At 46.9% G+C, this 23521-nt stretch overlaps 1 protein-coding gene across 1 annotated transcript in view; it reads right to left on the reverse strand.

Moving 5' to 3' along the window:
• Positions 1-23521, reverse strand: part of LOC144827606 (mediator of RNA polymerase II transcription subunit 1-like) — a 648236-nt gene that overhangs the window by 290712 nt on the left and 334003 nt on the right. Inside the window, exon 7 of the mRNA XM_078685852.1 lies at positions 13199-13270. Within this exon, the coding sequence (XP_078541978.1) occupies positions 13199-13270 (72 nt within the window). The remainder of the gene's footprint in view (positions 1-13198; positions 13271-23521) is intronic.

A 23521-nucleotide genomic window follows, 5' to 3' on the forward strand; every position in this document is an offset into this window, starting at 1 on the left:
GTCAGCTCTCCTGTATTGAGAATTTGCCAGTGTTTCTTGACAATTTTCTTGATGTCATTAGAGATTGGTGTGAAGGTTGTAACACATGTCAAGGGCATGGTCTCTTGGGAGGCTCTGATATTGCCCTCCAGGAGTGCCTCTCTATTGTTATTCTGTGCTCGCTTACGAGCTTTGTAAATCTCCCTGGTGGGATAGCCTCTGTCCTTCAAGTTACGTGAAAGGATCGTAGACTCACTCCTGTAGTCAGCGAGGTTGGTGCAATTACGCCTTACCCGTAAAAATTGCCCAAAGGGGAGGTTCAGTCTCAGAGCTTTGGGATGGTGGCTGGTGAAGAGTAACAGACTGTTTCGGTCAGTGGGCTTTCGATACATCGTGGTATTGATCTTTCCCCCTTCCAATCTGATAGTCAGGTCCAGGAAGGCGATCCTAGAGTCTGACGCAGTAATTGTGAAGGTCAGGAAGTTGTTCAGGGTGTTCAACCACGTAAAAAACTCCAGGTACTGGTGTGTTGTCCCTGTCCAGAGAATGAGGATATCATCAATGAACCTCCTCCATAGTATGATGTTAGAATGGTAGGGGTTCATCGGACCATTGATGTGTTGTTCCTCAAAGTCTGCCATGTACAGACATGCCACCGAAGGGGCAAAGGTACTGCCCATAGATGTACCTTGGGTCTGTTGGTAGTATTGTCCTTTGAATTCAAAGAAGTTCTTTGTCAGGGCAAGTTCCGCGCATTCCATAATAAAGGAAGGTGGTGTTGCCGATGTCCAAACTTCCATGTTGAGAGTCCTCTCTATCACCCCGAGTGTGGCCCTCTGTGGGATGTTAGTGTAGAGGGCCTCCACATCTAGGGTAATGAGGAAGTCTATATGGATGCCCTCCTGCAGATTGTCAAGGAGGCATAAGACATCTTTGGTGTCCTGCACGTAGGAGGGAATTCTCTTCACCAGCGGTTGCAGGAAGTAATCACAGAATTGTGATAAGGGCTCCAAAATAGAACCTATCCCTGATACAATCGGGCGTCCAGGTACCGGTGTTATGCCCTTATGAATTTTGGGGAGGGTGTAAAAGTATGGTACTTTCGGATTTTGTTTCACAAGAAATTCTGCCTCTTTCTTGGAAATCCATTCCTGGCATTCCGCAGATTCCACCAAACCTGTAATCGTGGTTTTGAGTCTTGCGGTGGGGTCAGTCGGGATAGGAGTATAGTAGCGTCTATCTCCTAATTGTCTCAGGCACTCTGTTTCATAGTCTTTAGTGTCCATCAACACTGTGGCCCCACCCTTGTCTGCCTGTTTGATCGTTATGGTTTCGTCATTGCCCAAGGAGTTCAGTATTTGTTTCTCCATATTGGACATATTCTGGTATTTGTTGCACGGTCTCAGCGCCCCGATGTCCTTGAGCACAGCCTGCTCATATGTTAGGACTTCGTTTGGTATCATCCCACTGTGTGGAGTGAAGATCGATCGATTGTGGAGACCCGAGTCTGTGCGAGTCTCAGCGGGTTTACCATCAAAGAAGGCTCTTAATCTGACTTTTCTGAAGAACTTCTGGATCTCACAAGTCAGTTCAAAATTGTCTACTTTGGGGGTGGGCACAAATCCCAATCCTTTTTGGAGAACTTTTTCTTCTGGTATTGTGAGCTGGCGTGATGAAAGGTTCACCACAAGACTTACTTCCTCCCTGTCTGGCTCCTCGTTTCTACCCCTCTGGTCTGTGTTTCCTCCCACTGGACCCTTTTGTCTGGAGCGTTTCCTCGCCTGCGCCCGCGCCCTCTGCCCCAACCTCTGTCTAAAAAAGGCTGTTGGTTCGCATTTTGCGGGGCAAACTGAGGGGGGTATGGGGGTCCAAAGGGGTTCATGGGGTGTTGAAACTGTGGAAAATGCCACATTGGAGGACCTTGGTAGGGAGGTGGTTGATAGTAGGGTTGTCCCCTTCTCCCTCCTCTGTTGCCTCTCCGGGGTCTAGGTTGCCATTCGTCTCCGCTGGAGTTGTCGTCGTTGTTAGAACCTCGCTTAGAAGAGGAGGCACTTGAGTCGGAGAGATAACCTGTACCCGTAGGGACAAAGTCGTCCTTGAGGTAAGGATAGACTTTCTCTTTGGAGAATCGATCAATATCCTTTTGTAATTTTGCCACTTTTTGTTTCATCAAGAAGTCTTTATGTTCAGTGATTTCTTTATTAAGCTCTGCCAACTTGGTCTTAAAACCGGTGTTCTGTCCAGAGTTTTTTAAGGCGCTCTCTGCTGCCTGGATTTTGGTCAAGAGCTCATCAGCCAACCTTTTGGCTGTATTTACCAGAAGAATCAATAGGTCATGAGTACATTTCCAAGAAATGAGAGACCATTCTATTTTAAATTGGCCGTCCTCCCAGAAAATTCTGGGGAAATTCTTGACGATGAGGCCGTTAGGTGCTATTTTAGCCTTGAAGTATTCAGCCATTAACGCCCCATGTAATGTAATTCTGACCCACTCTCTTTTCATATCAGAGAGTGCTTTCCAGTCTGTGGAGTTACTCCCTGTTGCAATTTCAAGGTCCATGCCTAGCATAGATGGAAGCCTGTGGATAGCTGCTGCATCATCGTCACCAAAACTGAGTCCTTGTCCGTCCATTTTGGGACAGTACAGGGTTCTCTGGTGAAGAATGAAAGAAAGGAAAAAGTCAGAGGGGATAATAGTCTAAGTATATCAACCCCGGTCCAAGATACATTGGTCAAGGACTCAGAAAGGGAAGGGGGATAGAAGAGCACTTACCCACCAAGTAATATATATACACCCCACGGTGGTTAGCCGTGCAAGATATGTATCAAAGTAGGGGTAAAGAAATTAGATCGAGAGTTGATCCTAAGGCTCAATTTACCATTCCAAGAATTGGAATGGACGGTCCAACATGAGTCGGAGCCCCACGTAGCAATGATTAACAAGAAGGGGACTCAGTTGTTCCTAGACGAAGAGTAATAGTGATACGGTCAAGAGAGGATGAAAATTGATGAGGGGGTAGTGCTCAGTGGAGTGCTCCCCTGGGCATCCCATTAGTTGGAATGAATGGCCTCACACACCCTTGCGAGTGTCATGCTTCATCATCGGCCGTTGCTCCTCGTTGGGCAGGCGGTGCAATGTCCAACGGGCTCACCTCTAGGAGGGGCTCTTTATCGGAGATCTTTTTTCCAACAGCCTGTGGGTGAAGTGCAAGTGAGGGGCCAGGTAAGAAGTGGATAGTGTAGGTGGGTGTGTTAAAATATAGCAAGGGATACCGGAGAGCAATTTATTCTGGTGGTTCCCCTACTATAAGTAAAACAAGTGGGTGGCCTATGATCGCCAGAAGATTAGGTTCTGTATCACGATCTAGGACTGCACAGCGTTACGTGAGGTCAACATGTTTCTCGCTTCTGCGATTGTGCTGCGATTCTTCAGGACCTTATTAAGTTGTTACATCTATACACAAGAGGAAGACCTGAAAGTGTCAACCTATACACATCAATTTATAACTGTTGTACTACCTGGGTGTACCCGCTCTTGCCTGGAGGAGACAAAAGGAAAAGTTACCAAGACACATGGACAACAATTAACCAAACTTGACCGTGAGCACACTGTGATTAGGTGAAGAGAAGTGACTCGGTGCCTGTGGCATTCTGTGAGCAGTGACCTGTAAGTATCCACTTGATTCACATGTATCACAAGTCATCTTTATCACAGTAAAAAAATAATAATAAAATGAACTTAATTAAATAAATAAAACTAAACTTAAAACATGATAGCAGCAGTTATTTAATTCAAGGTGTCTAATTAATGACCCCTCGGCTTCAACGGGTACTCACCTATAGGTCAAGGAGTCCAGGTGTCAACAGTACCCGGTAGGTGTGGTTTCGAGGGAGAGAGCCAATAGGGGTTTAATGGCTAAAGGGGAGATAAAGGCACCAATATCCAGAGTTATCAGAGAATCCCCAATGTCTGAACGTTTCTTGGAAGGGATAATGATATGTAGGTGGGTGAGCAATTGGATGTTATCAACTGCTTATGTTGAAGGATAGCCATATCCTTATTCAAGTATCAGAGACATAGGCATATACGTCCGTCGTACAGCGTTGGCATATTGCATTCTGTTCACCACTGCCAGTGACTACGTTATGATTCTCGTAGGGTTGCTGAACCTAAAATTGAGCTAGGTTCAAAATAATGGGACAAGAGGCCCTAGGCAAATTAAAATGCATGTGTCATTCAGTCCACCTGTGCATACCCGGTTTCAGATACACGTGCCACTGTCTCTCGTGTTTGATGTTGTGGCCCATCCCAATCACACCTTGGTACAACTAAGACCTCCCTACCCGAGGCCAAAGGTGGTCATATGCGATTGACTGAGTAGTGAAGTAATCTGAGGTTTAGGCGCATACATGCAGTTCTTATCTCAACTTTGGTACTACCTCTATATTACAATCAGTTGCCAGTTGTACTCCTGTGTGTTCGACTAGGCAACGAAGCAATCTATTGTATGAGGAAACATATGCGCTTCCACCAATTTACCATTGTCTGCATGCCCAATATTGAAGCGTAGCAGGGATTTATACTGCGCCCTCCAACGTGCCCAGTACATACAAACAATCTGCGGCCAAAGGTACTCGTTTAAAGCCAGCCATGTAGCGCCCACTCATCCTAAGGAAGCGCCAGGCACGCACATCAAATTCGAGGTGTCCAGATCTATTGTGTATAAAGATATAAGAGCAACAGCCTGCTATAGTAGCAACAGCACGCAATCTGCGTGCTGATCGTTGAGTTGTGGCCGAGGCTCGCATTGTCTACATCATGCCCAGTTTTACACATATACATAACGGTCAGGCGTTCTCATTTTGGCTACACTGTGCCCAGTTCACATATATACACAGAGAACGGGGGTTCTCGTTTAGCGCTGGCCGTGTAGTGGCCGCCATTGTTAAGGACGCGCCCCGGTGTGCACATCGTATATTAAGTGTCCAGGTCAATCCCCCGCGTCATCCGCGCTAATGCGGGTCAAAGACGTAAGGCGCGCCGCCTACTTACTTGTCAAAGCCTCGACCAGTGCTGTTTCGCCTACCCATCTCTACCGGGGTCCGGATAGTGCCGGGTCCCCGGTCCGGTGTTGAATATATTGTTGGTTTGGGGCGTCACCCCAGTGACTAGTAGGTCACGTGCTGGGTACTACAAACGTGGGCGCCATCTTAGAGTAGGCAATTCCTGGCGCCTACACAATAGAAAAAAGGCAGGATCACCTAAATGTACGGTGTTGACTCCGTAGCATTCGATGTAATCATTTGGTGAGTGTGGAAGTACACACAACTATAGGTCAGTCCCCATATGTATCAGGGTTGAGTTTAGCACAGCTCATCTCTTTCATAAGAGATTGTTTTCTATCAAGACAGTTAATAGAGGCAGTTGAACAAGTGGAAAGCAATGTTGGTATTTTACTGAACTCTACTTGTCATTTTCTATCAAGACAATTAAATAGAGACATTTGAACAGAAAAGAAAAATCCCTAAGCGGAATCAGACAAGTCCTAGGGCTGATCTCCAGAGACAACAATGTACATACACATTTAAGTATATACTAAAATATATACAAGAGGTCTCGAATGCTCAACCTAAAAAGGGCCATTAACATCCTCAGGAAGACAGACTATAATGTTCTAAGGAAAAGTCATATGCTTAGAATATCTGAAGTTATTTCGAAATTAATAGGAAAATATCGAAAAGGTTCAATCCAACTCGGCAGCTATATTCCTACATGCATTTTTAGTGGAGGCAAACGAATATTATATAGCATATAAGGGCCCCACAGTGATACTCTTCTTGCATGCTGAAAAGACCCTTGACGGGTGAGCTAAAAATTACGGTTTAAAGTTTTGGAATCTATGAGATTTCCTGGCCAGCTCATCAGGACATTTACACACATACGAGGGATCGGTATTTATCCTTGTTTTAAATGGGAAGACCTCTACCCCGGTTAGGAGCTCTAGAGGAATAGGGCAGGGCTGTCCTACCTCGCCTTCGCTATTTGCAATTATTATTGAACCCTTGGCCTGTGCACTGAGAAGAGCAGCTTGGGAGTCTCTTACACTTAAATTATACGCTGATTTGGTGCTATACATCCGACCAGATTGGAGAGCCATTACTAAGTGCTTTGATCTTTTGACAACTCTCTCAGCTCTTGTGAGGTACACAGTCAATGCTTTCAATGCTTCTGTTTTATACAGGTGTCAAGGCATTGCCCCAATTCCTTTAGATGCCATATCATATGAATCAAGTTAGGTATTTGGGACTTAGGTTCACAGAAAACCTAGACCAGTTTTATATGGTGAATTATACCCCTCTCCTGGGTTAAATGGAGTCTAAATTAGATGGATGGCATGACTTACTGATCTCGATTAGAAGTTGAGTGGCAACGGTGAAAATGCATGTCTGGCCATTACTGAACTATCTGTCCACAGTACTCCTAATACATCTAACTAATACAGGCTTTAAAAAAATCAACACAAAGATTTGTAGCTTTATCTGGAATAAACGTTGGCCGCAAATAAGTCTGCTAAAGCTAAACAAATCATAAGAAGAAAAAGGATTAGTCTTACAAGATTGGAAAGACTTATCTGGCCACTTTTTAAAATGCACATATAAGTTTTCATAATATAACTTGTGTTGAGACATTCGATGATTTTTAAGGAAAAATGATTAATGGAAATTCTTCGTAACCAGAGACTCCGAGACTGCATATACGAAATCTGAAGCTGGAGGAATAACGGTCAATAATCAATTAAAAAAACAAAAACAAATGCAGTTGTGGCGATACCTAAATATCCCAGTAATCCACATCAAAACGCGCTAGTTGTATTCCATTACATGCAAACGAGAAGTCTGCCAAAAAAAGATATCCCTTGCAGACAAAAGCTTCTAGGGACACAGTCAAGGAACTGGTGAACGCTGAAAATGTCACAAAGAAAATTGGCCACGGGGTTAGATGGCTTCAAGAATATCAGAACACTGCTTTAAAATCCTTCCGATCGGCCAAAAGTAGGCGACAGAAGAAGCAAGTATGAACCGAACTCCAAGAAAATTGGCAGAAATATCGGTGTTCAACTGCAAGGGGCTTTAGGGGCTATCTTTAGGCGGATGCAGACCTATGCGCAGTGGCTGGTATGTTATATCCTTAAAAACTAACATGAATCGAGTGAAAATGTCCCCGATTGTTGCTCTAGTTGTAATCACATTGGTACAAGGCAACATATGATTTGGGGATGTCAGAAGTGGAGGCAATCTGGAAAAACGTTACTATATGTATTCAGGATTCAACACGCCGGCTCGGCGCTATCAGATTTACTCATACTTGAAGCGGCACAAAATAGGCATAGTACTGCTACAGGAGACACACTTGACTGAGGTGGAAGTCCGAGCACTACGCCGTAAATGGCGCGGACAACTTTACGCCACGTCCTTTTCCTCCTACGCTCGTGGCGCACTGATATGGGTCCGTCCTGGGATCCCCTGGACGACTACTGACACCACGATAGATCGGGAGGGTAGGTTCGTAGTGATACAGGGCAGGCTTGACGGGCACCAGATGGTGCTGATGTCACTATATGCTCCGAACACTGATCAAGGTAACTTCCTGGCGCGCCTCTCTGCAATACTGGCACCCTGGCATGGGACCTCCTGGCTTCTGGGTGGGGATTATAATTGCACACTAGACACTGCGCTGGATCGCTCCTCCCCGCCCCCTGTTGGCGCTCCGACACGCGGGGCCGCGAAGGCGCTGCTGGAGTGGGCCGAGCAGTGGGATCTCCATGATGTTTGGAGGCCACACAACCCTGGGACGCGAATCTACTCCTACTACTCGGGGGCCCACGATTTACACGTCCGCCTGGACCGCTTCATGTCCACCACAGACATCTTACCCCTTGGGACTGAAGTCGCTATACATGGGCCGCACACACTCAGACCACAATCCACACTTTCTGACCATGGCCTGGGACCGCCCGCACCCTCCTGTCCCCACCTGGAGACTGCAGCCGGCAATGCTGCTGGATGCGGAGTTTCGCGATTCCCTCCTCACATGCGCTGCTCAATATTTCGAGGACAACGCGGGCACGGCGTCCTCCCCACAAGTAGAATGGGACGCCTTCAAGGTAGTGGTTCGGGGCCACTGCCTGAGGACGCAGGGCCACATTAGACAACAGCTAGAGAGCGAGCTCACAAGGCTAGAAACTACTCTACTCGAGAGGGAGGGGGAGGCCGCTGAGGGTAGCACTGACTTGCTACGGGAGGCACACACAGTTCACGCGGGCCTCATGGAGCGCCTTCGGGACATCAACTACGCAGCACATTCGGCAAGGACACATCACACGAGTGACAGACCTGGCAAGTTACTGGCCTGGCTGGTATCGCAGGAGACGCGCTCAACCCCGGTGGCAGCGATACAAATGGAGGGGGGAGGCCTACTATACACACAGCGCCAGATCCACGACGCATTCACCACACATTACACCGCGCTGTACCGCTCGCGGCTACCTCACCCGTGCCCCGACATTGCTAGCTACCTCGCCCCCCTGCCAATGCCGCAACTGACTGCTGCGCAACAGGACGAGCTGGGAGCTCAGCTCGACCCCGAAGAGATTCGCGACGCCATCTTTAATTTGTCTAATAGCAAGTCCCCGGGCCCGGATGGGCTTCCAGCCGAATTTTACAAAGCAGGCTCGGCCATCCTCATCCCGGAACTTCTGAAGATGTATGCTGCGGCCTTGGAGGGCGCTGCCTTGCCCCCGACGTTAAATGAGGCGACCCTGATTTCCATCCCTAAACCGGACAAAGACTGCACACAGGTGGGCTCTTACCGCCCGCTGGCGCTGCTTAATACGGACTACAAAATACTGGCCTCCACTCTAGCTCGCAGACTAGCCCCCCATGTGCCCCGACTGGTGCACCAAGATCAGAATGGCTTCGTCCCGACGCGCCACACCTCCTACAATATCCGACGCCTTTTCCGAGTGCAGGAGTATGCCACCCTGCGGTGGCCAAGAGCGGGATGCTTGGTATTGGACCTGGAAAAGGCTTTCGATTCGGTGGAGTGGCCGTACTTGGGAGCGGTATTGGAAAAATTCCAACTGGGCGGTGGCTACGAAGCAATGGTGGAATTGCTTTATGGCAGGCCGACTGTTCGGGTACGCACGGGTACGCTGCTCTCGGACGCACTCCGAGTCTGCCGGGGCACTAGACAGGGCTGCCCCCTGTCGCCATTGCTGTTCTCTCTAGCCATGGAGCCCCTGGCAACGATGCTTAGGGCAGGGGGAGCTGACTGGGGCATCCCGCTGGCGGACGGCCTCCACACGATGTCGCTGTACGCAGATGACTTACTGTTGTACGTCAGGGACATTACCAACATCCCGGACTCGCTGGCTAACGTCTTCTGCACTTTCGAGGAGATGTCGGGACTGCGAGTCAACTGGTCCAAATCGGGGGCTTACTCCTTCCACCCAGATACGCCCGAATGTGATGTGCGACTGGGTGGCGGCAGGCTGCAGTGGTATCCCACCACCTTCCGTTACCTGGGGATACGGATATATCGAAATCCACTTGATGTCCTGGAGGGGAACCTCCTAAGAGCGATTGCCTCGATCCGGGCGCAGATCGCGTTCTGGAACACCCTACCTCTTAATGTCCCGAGTCGGATAGCACTCATCAAAATGATAGTGCTGCCTAGACTCTTGTACTATTTTGCTAATATACCGACCTATGTGCCGAACGCAATCTTCCGAGACTTGGAGACCCTACTGAGAAGCCTCATCTGGAACAAAGGCCGACCTAGGGTGGCGTTGACTAAACTCTACATGCCAACGGCATTGGGAGGCCTGGCGGTTTCCAACCTGGAACTATACTACCTCTCGGCACAGATGCAATGGGTGTCGGAAAGGCTAGGTGGCAAACGCCTGGAGGACACTACCTCGGACGCAGCTGCCTGGACGCAAACGCAGATAAATACCCTGTTCCACCCGTTTACAGGAACCCCCCGCCCCCCCCAAATACACTTGGCGGTGGCACGGAAATGTTTCCTGCGATGCCTGAAACTCACCCGGGCCGCGACACCGTACGCCCCGGCCATGCCCATTCTAGGTACTCCGAGCCCTACAGGAGCACTGACTGTGCCCTGCCTGACCAATTGGGTACAGGCCGGGGTGGATACCTTGGGTGACCTGTATGCTGAGGGAGCACTGCTCACCTTTGAGGAACTAGCGGCAGCCACGGAGCTCCCCGCTGGCCAGTTCCTGCGGCACGCGTCCCTTTTGCACACACTCACCGCCAACTGGGGGGACATGTCGGAGGAACTACCGATGCATGGCTTTATGCAGTATCTACATGTCATGGGAAATGGCTCGCACACCATCCACTGGCTGGCGCAGGCTCTGCAGGCACACTCACAGACACCTATGCTGCGGTTGCGCGATGGGTGGGCGGCGGATAGGGGGCGAGCCTGGACCGACAAGGAATGGACAACGATATTGGCCGGACCGACATATATCCCACGCAGCCCCCGCTTTAAGATAATACAATACTATATCCTGCACCGCGCATACCTAACGCCTGACAAGATAAATAGGTACTTTGCCACTGCGGATGCTGCCTGCCCCCGCTGCTCTCTAGCTGGAGCTGACCTCTTGCATATGTTGTGGCATTGCCCTGAGGTGTGCACATACTGGAATGAGGTCGTGCTGCTACTCACACGCAGCGCTGACGAGCAAATACCGCACACGTGGGAGGCATGCATCTTGGGATTGTATAAACGCACGAAACTCAACAAAGTGCGGACCCGCTTTTGGGACATGGGACTTATAACAGCTAAACGCCTGATCACCAAGCATTGGAAGGCGGCGACCTCCCCCCATGTCCGACACTGGCGCGCTTCCTTCGCTAACTGGGCACGGGCGGAGGGCACAGTCCTTCTCCGAGAAGAAACAGCGGGACTCCGCAAATTCCCCATCGCCCAGCCTTGGAATGACCTCTTAAAGGCGTTCCACCACGCCTGTCGAGAACGAGGTGTTACATGAGCCGGGAGACACCATGGCCATAGTGCTACTGGCAGCCGCTGGGAGTGGACACGGACCTGGCCCCCCCTCCCCCCTCCTGTCCCCCCCCCCCTTCGCGCACTCGACACGCGGCCACGGGGGGAGATGCTACCGCCTCCCCACCACACATTGGACACCTATGGGACATTGCTTGCGCGCCGACACCCTGGCCCTGTCATGCCTGCGACGACAACCGACATCATTCTTGAGAGCAGAACTAAGCCCTCCCCCACCCCCCCCCCCCGCCCGCCTACCCGTTGACAGGAGACAGCTCACCCTGCAGTTGGCATGCGCCGCGGCACCCCCCCACACACACAGCTAACTCATTCCTTACCCCCACACTGTAGATGTTACACGCATACACTTGAAAGAGATAGGGGCCTTGCGCCCCCCCCCCTCCTCCCCCCTCCCCCCCCCCCCCTCCTCGGTGGTCCCCATTCTTCGCATGAGGCCTTGCTGGGCCCCACCCTGCAACAGACGCCCTAAATTGTAACTGGCAACGATCTCCCCCTCCCCCCCCCCCCATCTCCTGCCTCTCACACGCTTCCCGACCCTGGTTCTCCCAGCCAACCCATTGGCGTAGGGAACAGTTAGTTTACTAGTCAAGTTCCCGGACTAGACCCAATTTCCTAGTTTTTTCTCTATTTAATGAAGATACGAGTGATAATATGTTCTTGCCAAGGGACGAACCCCTGGGACCTCGAACCATGCCTGAGGTGCAGGGACGTGACGCCGTTCACATGCCGCAAGAGGTATGTACGGACAACTAACCACAAGCGCGCTACACGTGGATAAGACACACTGCTTACTGATTGCTGTCATGTCCCTGGCGCCCTCTCAGTGATGTAACTGGGAGCACGCGCAGGCACTCCACTGCTGAACGCTCTGACCCCAACCCAACATGGCTGCGGACTAACCTGGCTGACTACTACTGCGCACTCCTATGCCTCAGTGAGCTATACTAAACACACACACCGCCATTACTAGCACGGCAATACTGACACAGCGTTGTAGACACACGCGCAATTGATCCTCCTCCCCCCCCTTTTTTTTGACTACCCACAGCTAATTTGTACACGACCTATGGGACTTTGGGGAGACATATACAGGAGGCAAATGCTAGATGATCACTGCGATACGAATCTTGAGGATAAAATGTAAAATCACGAGATCTACCATTACAGTCGCTTGTCAACAGATGATCGTACAATTAGACACATGGAACTCGCCGCCGGACCCCCGGGTTGTCGGCTAAATGGCTGTGTCATCCTATTCAGTACCTGGTGCACTAAAGCCTGCCCATGCAGTCTTTACAGCGATGCGAATTGTGAATTGTATGTTACTCGCATATTGTTTAATAAAGATCTTCTTTAAAACTTAAAAAAAAAAAAATATGTATTCAGGATTCAATTGGTTTTTCCATATTTCCAGATGCAAACTGTACCCTTCTAGACAGCGGCATTTAGGGCTTGGAAGTAGGAATTCCGGGATTTAATAGATATAGCCTTATTAGTAGCCCTCTTGTTAATCATAAATGATTAGAAAGCAAGCAAACCCCCATATTTCCAAATGTGGCTTTTTTTTGAGAAGCTGCAACCCCCACGTCTCCCTCACCCAAAAAACAACAACTAGAATTTACGATCCTTTTCCCTTTGCAAGCGAGTTACCACCCCAGCTTTGGAGTCAGTAACTTTTTAGTAGTTTGCAACTTGAATTCCAGTCGCAAACCACTGATAAATAGGTTACTGAATCAATTTGGAATGTACCCCTACAACACGCCTGTTTCAAATTGCGATGCAGTAATCATTTAGCATCTCATTTTAAGAGTTGGTAAATGTTTTCTGGATCCTAAAATGGGAAAAACTATTTTATAGCCACTAACACTCATCTTTTGTTAACCTGAAGGGTTTGCAACTGCAAAGTAGATTAGTACGTCTGGCATCAAGAGAGCTAATGGTGCACACTACAGCTCTTTAGGTAGTTTGAACCTACCTGTTTAAAGTCACCTTATTCAAGGTAAAAAATTATATCTCCAACGCCACGAAGATATTAAATAATGAAAACATGTTAATGTACAGTATGTTGTCATGATAAACCACTATAACAAAACAGGACAGTGTTACCTATCTCCACGAATTTCATAAATAGCTAAGAGGCCTTCCAGATTCTTTCCAAAAGCGTCGAAATTTTTCACCCTAAATTAAAAACAAAATATAAAGACATTGAATAACCTATACACAACTTAGGAGAACCACCCACTTATTCACATGCCTAACGTACTCTCATTAACTAATTTCTCTTATTTAGCACCAAAATGCTTTTTTAGGTGAACCAATGTATTTCATAAGTTTTTTATTCATTCATTCAATCATTCAAGGCATTTCATTGGTTTGACAGAAAAATATGATTTTCATTTCATGCTGTGATTTCGTAATGTTTTAACACACTCGGATAACACTTTGTCCCCTTTCATATACTTACCAGATAGGTCAATCTGTTTTCTAGATTTCTTGTATTCTACAAAAAAGCATCTTGAAAATTCAAAATAAACATAATGGACTGAGTAAATGCAATTAGAATTTTTAAACTAAATTAAATGTCTCGCGAATGATGGAGGCAAATATTTTTACACAAGGCTCCGAGAGTTTAATACACATTAGTCAGTCCATGGTTGTCCGTAAAAGGGAGCTGTGGATTGATAGATATGCAATTTACATTTGAACTTTTTTATATTTCCACTTGACTAAAGCATCTATTACAGGACTTGGTTTAGAGCGAGTCGGGTATTCCATAACTGGAGGACTGCAAATGAAAAACAGCATCCCATTATGAGGAACCGTATACTTTTGGCACAAAGGATTGCAGTGGGCCAGATCTCCGAGTTGTCCAATTATGGCTTGATTTTCCTCGAGGAAAGATGCCACTTTTTATTTATTGAGGCGACTCTGAATTCGGCAAAAAAAAAAACCACAAAAAAAACTACTTAGCAGCTCTTGTGGCGTGTGAGTAATGACTTCATAGGGTGCTGTATTATCATCCAGTTATACAGCTGTGTCCGGGAATACCTGAATGTGTGAGAGCTACAGCAGTTACGAAATGATAGTAAGCAGTCTACTATCACCTCTGTTTTGTTTCAGAATATGAAAGGGGGTTTCTCGACATATACATTTGTTAGTTACATGATTTAGGCTAATTCACAAATCTGGTAGATAGAACAAAAATCGGGATGTTCACATGCAGGTGAAAATGGTCCTCTTCATTGAATGTTTGGTGGCTGGTAAATGTTATTTTGGCGCCTTTTGATTTTTGGACACGGGGGACTAGATTATAGCATGTGCACCTACTTTAAGCGCTGGTGTGATTCCAAGGAGGCGTTCCACCATTTGCCTCTGCACCCGTGCCCTATCATAGACACAAAAGACACACAATTGATGAACGGAATGCAGAACAAATAAAACAAATCACCCCCAGTCAAGAGATCTGTGTTGAATCCATCATTCTTTTGCTCACCATGCCACCCAAGTTTACACCTGCCTATATGCAAATCAGTCCTAGGATGCTTTTTTACAGTCCAGGGAGAACCTGGCTTGGCAGTTTGGGCTGGACAGTTCCCATGAGGCACAGGGTCAAGACTGATTTGCATATAGCTGGGTCTGAACTGAGGTGGCGAAGTCAGCTAAAGAACAATGATGGATTTAACCCAGATCTGTGATTGGGGTGAGTGTCTGAAAACTTTTAGCACTCCGTCTATCATCTCCTTGTGCTTACTTTGTCCGCCCTGAGTTGGCAGGGTATGCCCAGACGTGGGTCCCTTGTTCACTTTGCCACTGGATTCAAGCTACCCTGGCTGATGAGGGGTATTACCCCGAAACTGGTCCTAGGATGCTTGTTTCCAGTTCAGGGAAGACCTGGCTTGGCAGTTCGGGTTGGACTGTTCCCATGAGGCACGGACGAGTGGGCGGTCCTGCTCTAGGGCAGGGGAGCAGTGGCTTGCCCACTGTTGAGGGTGCTGACTGTTTGGTCGGCCCTCTGGGGCTGACCAAACCAGTCATGAACATTCTGCCTTTTCTCCATGCAGGCTGCATGCAAGTGACATCAATTAATTGATTTCAGTAGAAACTTCTAGACCATGCTGGTGACCGGAACTTATCCCCCTAAGGAAGCTCTGAACGGCCTTGAATGGAATAGCATTCATATCCACAAATATGAACTCTGGTCTTCTCACCAAATCCTGATCCCTTTGCCATGTTTCAAAACGAGGTTACGATTGTTAAAATGTACAATGTACAACATGAAGAGTCATGGTTCTTGGGTCTTCAATGGCATAGAAAAGCTAATCAGAAAAGGCAATAGTGCGTAAAGCTTTAAATTAGAAAGAATTTTTTTTTCCCTTCATACATACAATAAATACATGCATAGAGGTGTATTTATAACTTCATACATCTCTCTTCCTGAATATATTAAACAATTTAGAATAGCAAAATATGTTCTGACTTGTATTTTATGTTGGGAGAGATCCTCGCATTTTTTTTTTTTTAAACACATTTGTATTTGTCTAGTTTCACATAGATTGCAGGGCTCTTCAATCCAGAGGCCTCTGCACCCATCAATTACACAATGATAATGACTTTTAGGAACAGTATTGAACCGCATTGTAACGATCCTCTCATTTTTAACCCTAGTCATGTCACTCCAAGGTCATAGCTGCTTGTGCTTTCTCCTGTACTGTGATTGGTCCTTTAGAATTATGCTCAATTACTTAAATTCATTACATATGTGTATCTTAAAGATGAAGTCAAATAAGCAGAGAAAATAAATAGTACAAAAGTAGGATATAAAAATGATTAAAATCTAGTGTTTCAAAAGAGTTCCCCTTCAAAAAGATGTGTGTCCTCTTGGCCGGGTGTCTCACTGGTCTTAGTGGGGTTCCACCCAAGGGGCTGTGCAGTCAACAGTGAGGCTCAAATTGTGTCGATAAAATTCCACAACCTTGCAAGAGACTGTGGAATATTATCGGAAAAGCACATATCCGATGCCTCCCTGTAGAGTCTGAGAACACTGGCTCGAAAAGAAGAATTAGGAGACGATGTCGGTCATTAGACTGGGGGCAGCAGCACAAGTGCGTCCAGGACTCAACATGATAATTACATAGCCTGCAGGAGGAAAGCCCATCCCTACGGGCCCAGTATGAATTGAAATCAACTTTTAACACTGCCAATGTGCTAAAAGTCTCATCTAGGGGATTTTCTTTTGAGCCGGAGCAGACCGGGAATACTTGAAGTAGAGCTGGGCTTTCCCCTGGATGTGGGAGGCATTCAGGGCTGTGCAGATTGGCCTAGATGGGAGTATTGTGATGTCCCTTTCATATGAAGCATGTGTGGCTTGGTTTTTAACTGTTTTTTTCCATGTTGACAAAGAAATACTTGGGTTATTTAATTTTTTTGTCTTTATCTTTAGGACACTGGTGGCTAGAAGTAACTGAGTGCCATCGTCTTCAAAGATTGTTTTAAGTTCAGCTTTAAAAGATGGGGCTGGGGCATGCCTATGTAGTATTTTGTTAGATCCCCTAGACAGGTGAGGTCTGGGCTTGCCAGTCCCAGCTCCAGCCTCAACCAGGCCCTCCTTGCACGCTGAGGGTAAGCAAAGCTTTCTTCATACCACATTATATGGAATTTTGTGAGACACTATTCGAGATTTCTGGGGAAGGCTATGTGTCCGTAGTTTGGAATTCGGCAGACCATTTAAAACGAAATGGATATCTTGCAAGTGTTGGCTTCATAACAAGGAACACACTTTATCATATGTCACAGTAAGAGAAAAGATTAGCCAAACAACTTAAAGGGCAACAAATGTATGTTAACATATGATAGAAAAATAGTGTTGGTTGACCCCACAAAGGTCTATTGAGTACATTTATCTTTTGTCAGCGGATACAATTCTAGCTAATTAGTATGGGTGTTTCAGTTAGAAAAGTGTCTTAAAAACGGACTGGAGAGTGTTATCTTTATGTAGTGCTCTGACTCAGACTTGTAATTTGGCTTCAAACAATGACTTTAGCATCTAGTGTTGAGAAAAATGGAAGTAATTTGGCTGCTAGTAGCTTTGGAATTATAATGATAGCGCAGACAGTAAAACGACCAATATTGTTTATCTTTTTTATTGTAGATGCCCCTGACGAAGGGATTTCTAATCCCGAAACGCACTGGGTTATTTTTATAAAAAATGTGACATGTCAAACTCCTTGGTGCCCCTGTGTTTGTGTGAATACCATCGTAGAGCCTTGGAATTAATGAAACAAATTGAATAAACATGGAAAAAGGATTAAAAGTAAAAAGAAGAAAAAACATGGATAAATGAAGGATTAAACTATTTGAATTTAATTAATGTAATTAATTTAATTCATTCAGTCACGAGGCTGTGCAACTTGGTGGAATCAGACAGGTTCCCCTCGTGTTTTGTTGATATTGCAGCGCAATGGGGGCGGAGCGCGGAGAAGTTTGCACCCAAAAAAGTACTGAATTGGTTTAAACATGGTCAAATTGGATTACGCTCGGTGTGCATCTCACCACTTTTCAATGTTCAGCGTAGTTCAGAGCAGTCACTTGCTTGGCTTGCAGGACATTTAGTATTGGGCCAGCTGTTGGGTTGTATGGCTTAAGCGTTTCAGGCTATGGATGACTCCGGTCCCTTTAGTTCCAAGGTGTTTGAGGTGGTCCCCTTGTTTGACCCCATCATTGACCCAGACACCCAGTTAGTTGTTGCTTGTGCAGGTGGATATTTGCTGATCTCTTAATTGCGATTTGGCAAATTTCTTATGGTGGTGTGTTCCAAACACCATTATTTTGGTCTTTGCCTGATTCACCAGGAGTTTGTTCTACAAGTTATAACTGTGGGGAGCACATAGGGCTCACTGTAGGTCAGTGCGGGTGTCAAAGATGGCAATATCATCAGCATATAGCAGAATCTGCAGAAATGTTCTTCCTAATTTGGAAGTGATTAAACTAGTGCCTTCCAAGGATTTGGGCAGGTTGGCGGTATAGAGGTTAAAAAGTAATGAGGCCAGCACGCTGCCTTGTTTAAGGCTGTTGTTGAATGGAATTTTTGCTGTTGCTGTTCTAGGGCTGGTTTTTATCCTGTTCCCTGGTACAGGGGCTTTAAGAAGTTGGGAAGGGATCACCTAAGAGTTTAGTTTATGCCATAATGTGCCCCGATCAACTCAGTCAAAGGCTGCGCTGTAGTCCACAAGGCAACAGAATAAGGGGAGTTGCTTAGCCGGTGATGCTCATCTTAACAGGTAGGCCAGTGCTAAGATGTTGTCGATGGTTGAGCTTTCTGGCCTGAATCCTTATTGGGAAAAGGGGAGAATATGTTTTTTGGCTTCCAGTTCACCCAGCAGGATTCGTGCGTAGGCATTGGCTTTGAGATCCAGTAAGGCTATCAGTCGATGGTTGGCCAGATTAGTGCAATTTCCCTTTTTGTCTAGGGTAGAGAGTTGATCCTTTCCATGATGGGTGGATGTAGCTGCAAGTAAGTCGTGATTGAAAAGTGGCATGAGAAGCCCTGCCCAAAATGTTTGGGCAGACTTGAAAACTGCTGCAGAGATCCCGTTGGGTCCCGTCACCCCGTCAGTTCTCATTAATTGGATGGTATCGATGTCAGTAGACTTTGAGATGCTAAAGACTTGCGTGGCCATTGGGAGGCTCGTTGTTTTTACTGCTTAATGTAATTGACCCATGTGCTGTCTGATACACTATTCTCCTTTGGTTTACAGCAATTAATGCGTTGATTAATGTTCTTCCAAAACCGGACGTGGTTCTTCTCTTTAAGGAAGGTGAAGATTTTCAGCTATTTGGCTTCAATCTGCTTGGTTCGGTGGAGCCACACTCTATTCCTGCTTGGAGGACAGAGAGATTGGCCTTGGAATTTCTTGTAACCTCTCTGTCTAACCTTAGGGGCCTTTTAGATACTCTGCTAGCTTGCCAGCAGCTAGTTCGCTTCTTTAAATGAAGCTAGGGTTCGATAATTTCACCCCTGCTGTGTGGAAATTGCAGGGGCACCCCTCAATGCCAGTTGTAAATCAGTTAGGAGGTTGGCCCAGTGTTCCAGCAGGGCCACAGGGCCTAGCGCCGAGGTAAGTTGCTCTTTAGTTTCTATCCAGGCAGTATATTTTTTGCCAAGATTTGCTGTCCATTTTATTCCTCTGAGACGTTTGTGACTTTCCTCACCTGTTGATGCTCTGATCGATGTGAATTGGGCCGCTGCTTTACTGGTGAGTGTAAAGGTCGCTCTGAGAGGTCTATGGTCACTCTCATCCTGATGGTCTACTTTACAATGACAAAGATCAGTTGACAGCGAGCCGCTAATAAAATCTAGTTGTTTATTGAAATGTTCCTGATCATGGAAAGGGGGGGCATGGTGGATCTTGGGCCAATTCGACAATATGAGTGGAGAGTAAATTATGACTGACCTGGAAGGTTTGCATCAGGGCTGCCTCCTTAGGTGGCCGGGAGTGTTTGAGGCTTGCCAAGAGATCTGTCATGTTTGATAACGGTGGAGAGACTTCCAGATGGTCGCCCAATGGAGTTACACCTAGTGGCTGGGATGCGAAGAGTACCCTGTGAGAATTGTTGTGCCTGCAGGCTGAGGATGTCACTCTTGTGGAGGCATTCTAGGGCAGAGTTTGCTGTGATGAGGTTTTGGATGCCTGCCATGTTCCAGGAAGTAATTGTTAGATGATCGTTAGGGCCAGGCATCCTGGGCAGGAGGCTGGTTAGCCTGGTGCTGGAAGAGTTAGAAAGGGCGTTGGGAGGGATGGTGGTCCAGCAGGCCCTGATGTCCCAGTTGAATGTGGTTAACAGGGCTGCCGTAGTGAACAATCTTTTGGTCAGAGGAGCAGGTTAATCTCAAGGCATCATAGCGATAGGGCTTGGCAGGCGGTGTGTTGCTCAGATTGTTTCCGTCTGTGCCTTTTAGGATGGAGTATGTTCCAAGCTTGTGTGCATCAGTTGTTAGAACATGGATATATCTCTCCTGTGTGGGAGATTTCATCTCACTCCCCCAGTCTACCAGTTGTTTTACTTCATGTAGCATTGTAGAGTGAAGGGACTGTTGGAAAAACCCGGCCAGGTTTGACTTGCCACAAGTATCCCCTGGGAGTCCTTGAAACTTGACCCAGGTGAGATCGGCTGATGTTATGTAGACCATGGAAAATATGTGCTTCATTATGCTAAATATGTTACCCCTGTTCAGGGCATCAGGATGTCCTTTGCTGTGATATCATGGAGTTACAACCACTTCATAGATCCGATGCTCAGATGTTGGACAGCTGTTTGTCTGCTGGATGGTGACTGCAGGACCTTGGACGTTTGGGGTAGGACTAAGGGTTAGAATATCGTAGGGAACTTTGGTGGTGGAGGAGCATGAATTCGGGAGACCCCCGGATGAATCTCTCACCATCGTTGATGCGGGGTTGCATAGTGGGGGAGGCCTGGGTACCAACGTCCATCTTACCCCTTCTTGTTTGGAGGGGGCTATATAATTGCGGGGGCATGTCTTGTCATAGCACCACACCATCGTTGGGGACGATCTGGGAGGCCTGGATGGAAGAGGCCATCTTCTCCTTGCTTGTCCCGGAGGGACCGGGACTTGTCTCTGCACCCGCTTCTACGATTGTGCCTTCAGCTGTCAGGGCGGTGATGCAGTCTGAGTTTATAGCTGCTAGAGTGGTAAGATTATTTCCAGCAGGCTTTGCTGCAAAGATAGGGTAAAACTGGGGGGCCCCCTGAGGTTGCTTGTGTTGTATGGTTCTGGGTATTTAAAAAAAGGTCACTGCTCGGTTATTAGCCTTGGCTCTTTGGGGTAGCTTTCCTAGTTTTTTTCTTTGCCCCTAGAGAGCGGGCCTCCAGACTGCTAGGCCTGGTTGTAAGTTCATACCCAACCATAGACAGTTACCAGGTGGAAGTACTGGGGCAAGGATTCATTGGTCTGGGGGAGTTAGAGTGCCATGGTGCTAATGGTGCTTGGCAGCTAGATGTAGTTTGAGGTCTTTCAGATGAGTCAGACACGAGACTGGGGGAGAGACTGACTGGAATTTCGATGAACGTGCTTGGGAATCTTCCAGCTGTGGGCCGACTGACTAGCACGTGTCCTGCGTTACCCCGGATTGTGTTGGCCAGATCGGTTTAACCCGCCAGGAGAGTAGCCCACTGTTCAAAATTGGCTGCACATGAGCAAGAACACTGATTTTGCAAGGTGTGAAATGCATTCTCGATATGGTCTATCTTATTGCTTAGGTCCACTAGGCACAGGGCTATGGATTGGAGTAGATCTCTTTGAAGTTCCATTTTGTAGGTTTGCCTTAGTCAGGCTTTGGCCATTATATACTGTACATCACTGGGTTTTGGGGATTGGAGACCTGCCGTCATGTAGAGTTGTCAATATTTGAAGATCCGGAATGAGACTGACTGGTTCCATTAGATATTCTAAATAGCTTCGGAGTAAGATCCAATGTGCATTACATTTTGGATTCTAGATTGAGTAAAAACTAGGTTGACAAGTCCCTCAGGTCCTGTTTGATGGCCAAAGTGCCCCATCATTTAAAAAATTGCCTCAGATGGATCTGGAGCTGTGATCTGGGTAGACGTTTGGGGTGAGAGTGATTGTGGCTGATGTATTTGGGCAGTAATTACTAGTGCCTTTCCAGGGGCATTCTTGTGGCTGTTCCTTCTATGGCAAGGGGTTTCGGCCCCAGGGAGGCCAGAGCCTTGGGGTCTTAGGAATTGCTGTTAGACCGGAAAATGAGTGGGCTTGGACAAGTGACACCACCCATTCTGAGACAAGAATAGGATCTACGTTTCTTTACTATAAGGCACTGGTCTTCAAAGCCGAGAGCATGCATGAAGAGAGCTTGCCAGATAAGGGAGCCCCTTCTTTTATGCTTGGGGTGACGCTTCCTGCGTAAGAGGTGGGACACGGTTTAGGGGCGATAGGTTGCAAAAAGTGGGTAATACAGCCTGCTGCGAGGACCTTGGGTGAGAATTTTGGGGTTGGAGATGCCTGTTCCTGGGCTGCTCTCCAGGCACCCAGGGCAGACTTGGTGGCCTCATAGAATGATTGACTTTCCCCCCCATTTGCATCAGTAGCAGATTTTAACCGTGTTACAGTCTTCCTCTTGGTCATGCTGTAGTTGAAAACAATGTTCCCTCTAATTTTGTTGTTGTTGCTGTGCTGCAATGCAGAGTGTGTGCTCACTTTTCTGTTCTACGTGCACAACGGAGTCATAACAGGACTATGTGAGTGAGCTACCTCTAAAAAAAATGAACAACACTGCTCTAATTTTTAGACAAAACAGGAGGTAGGGTGCATGGCTGAAAGTTTTTTCAAATCAGTTCTATAACGCAGACAGCGCTGGCAGCATCACATCTCTTTTTTATTTGTTGGGGCAGGTGGAGGGGGCAACATTGACAGCGAGAAGAGAGAGAGGGGGCAAGCAAGACCACCGACAGTGCTTGGGGCAAACAAGAACATGGACAGCAGGAGTAGCAACAATATAGACTATGGGTGGGGGCAAGCTACAACACAGACATCTAGAAGCAGGAAGGAGGGGACAAGTATCAGCACAGACAGCAGGTGGGGCGAGAAGCACATGAGGGAGCCAGATGAAAAAGAAACTCTCTGGTAGAGTGCTTAAACCTATAGAAAACAGTGGGACCTAATAAAATGAGCTGTGGAAGGACACAAGTAATGCATCAGTACACCAGGGGAGGGACAAACATATGAAGAGGAAGGAAACCTACAGCAGCTAACCATTAAGATGCAAGCAAATGAGAGTGACAATGAAGCCAACCAATGGTAAGTAATATGTGTCCCCCAAGCCCACTGTCTTAGGCAAGACCTAAAAGAGGGAACCATTTTATGGTGCTCATATAAAGTGCACAAAGGCCCCTAGGCCAGGCTTGTGCTATATAAAATTGGTGAAAGGAAATTGTTTCTAGATGTGTTAGCACAAATGAATAAATCAACCCATGAAAACGAAGACCACAACTTCTAGACTGCACAGGGCTGTTAAATTAAAATCAACCTTTCAGCATATTATTGGGGTCTACAGGAATTGAAAACGCTGGTCATTGAAGCTGAAAGGGCTAACAAGAACAAGGGGCAGATACGCAAAGGAATTTTTTGTTCACAAGAAGTCTGATTTCCAATACCAGGCTCTTTGCACCCTTCAATAATGCCTTTTGGTATGCAAGTATCACAAATTGCAATACATTAACATGTTACAAAAAATACAAAATGAGCAGAGAGCCCACTATATGTATCTATCTACAGTAAAACGTTACTGAAACAATTTGTGTTTGCCACTAAATACTGAATCGGTATTTGTAGGTGGTGTGTTTATGGCTGGCCTTCCAAATACTAATTTGGAATGGGATGCAATAATGTTTTGT

Source organism: Lissotriton helveticus, chromosome 4_1, assembly GCF_964261635.1.
Source record: "Lissotriton helveticus chromosome 4_1, aLisHel1.1, whole genome shotgun sequence".
Lineage (NCBI taxonomy): Eukaryota > Metazoa > Chordata > Amphibia > Caudata > Salamandridae > Lissotriton > Lissotriton helveticus.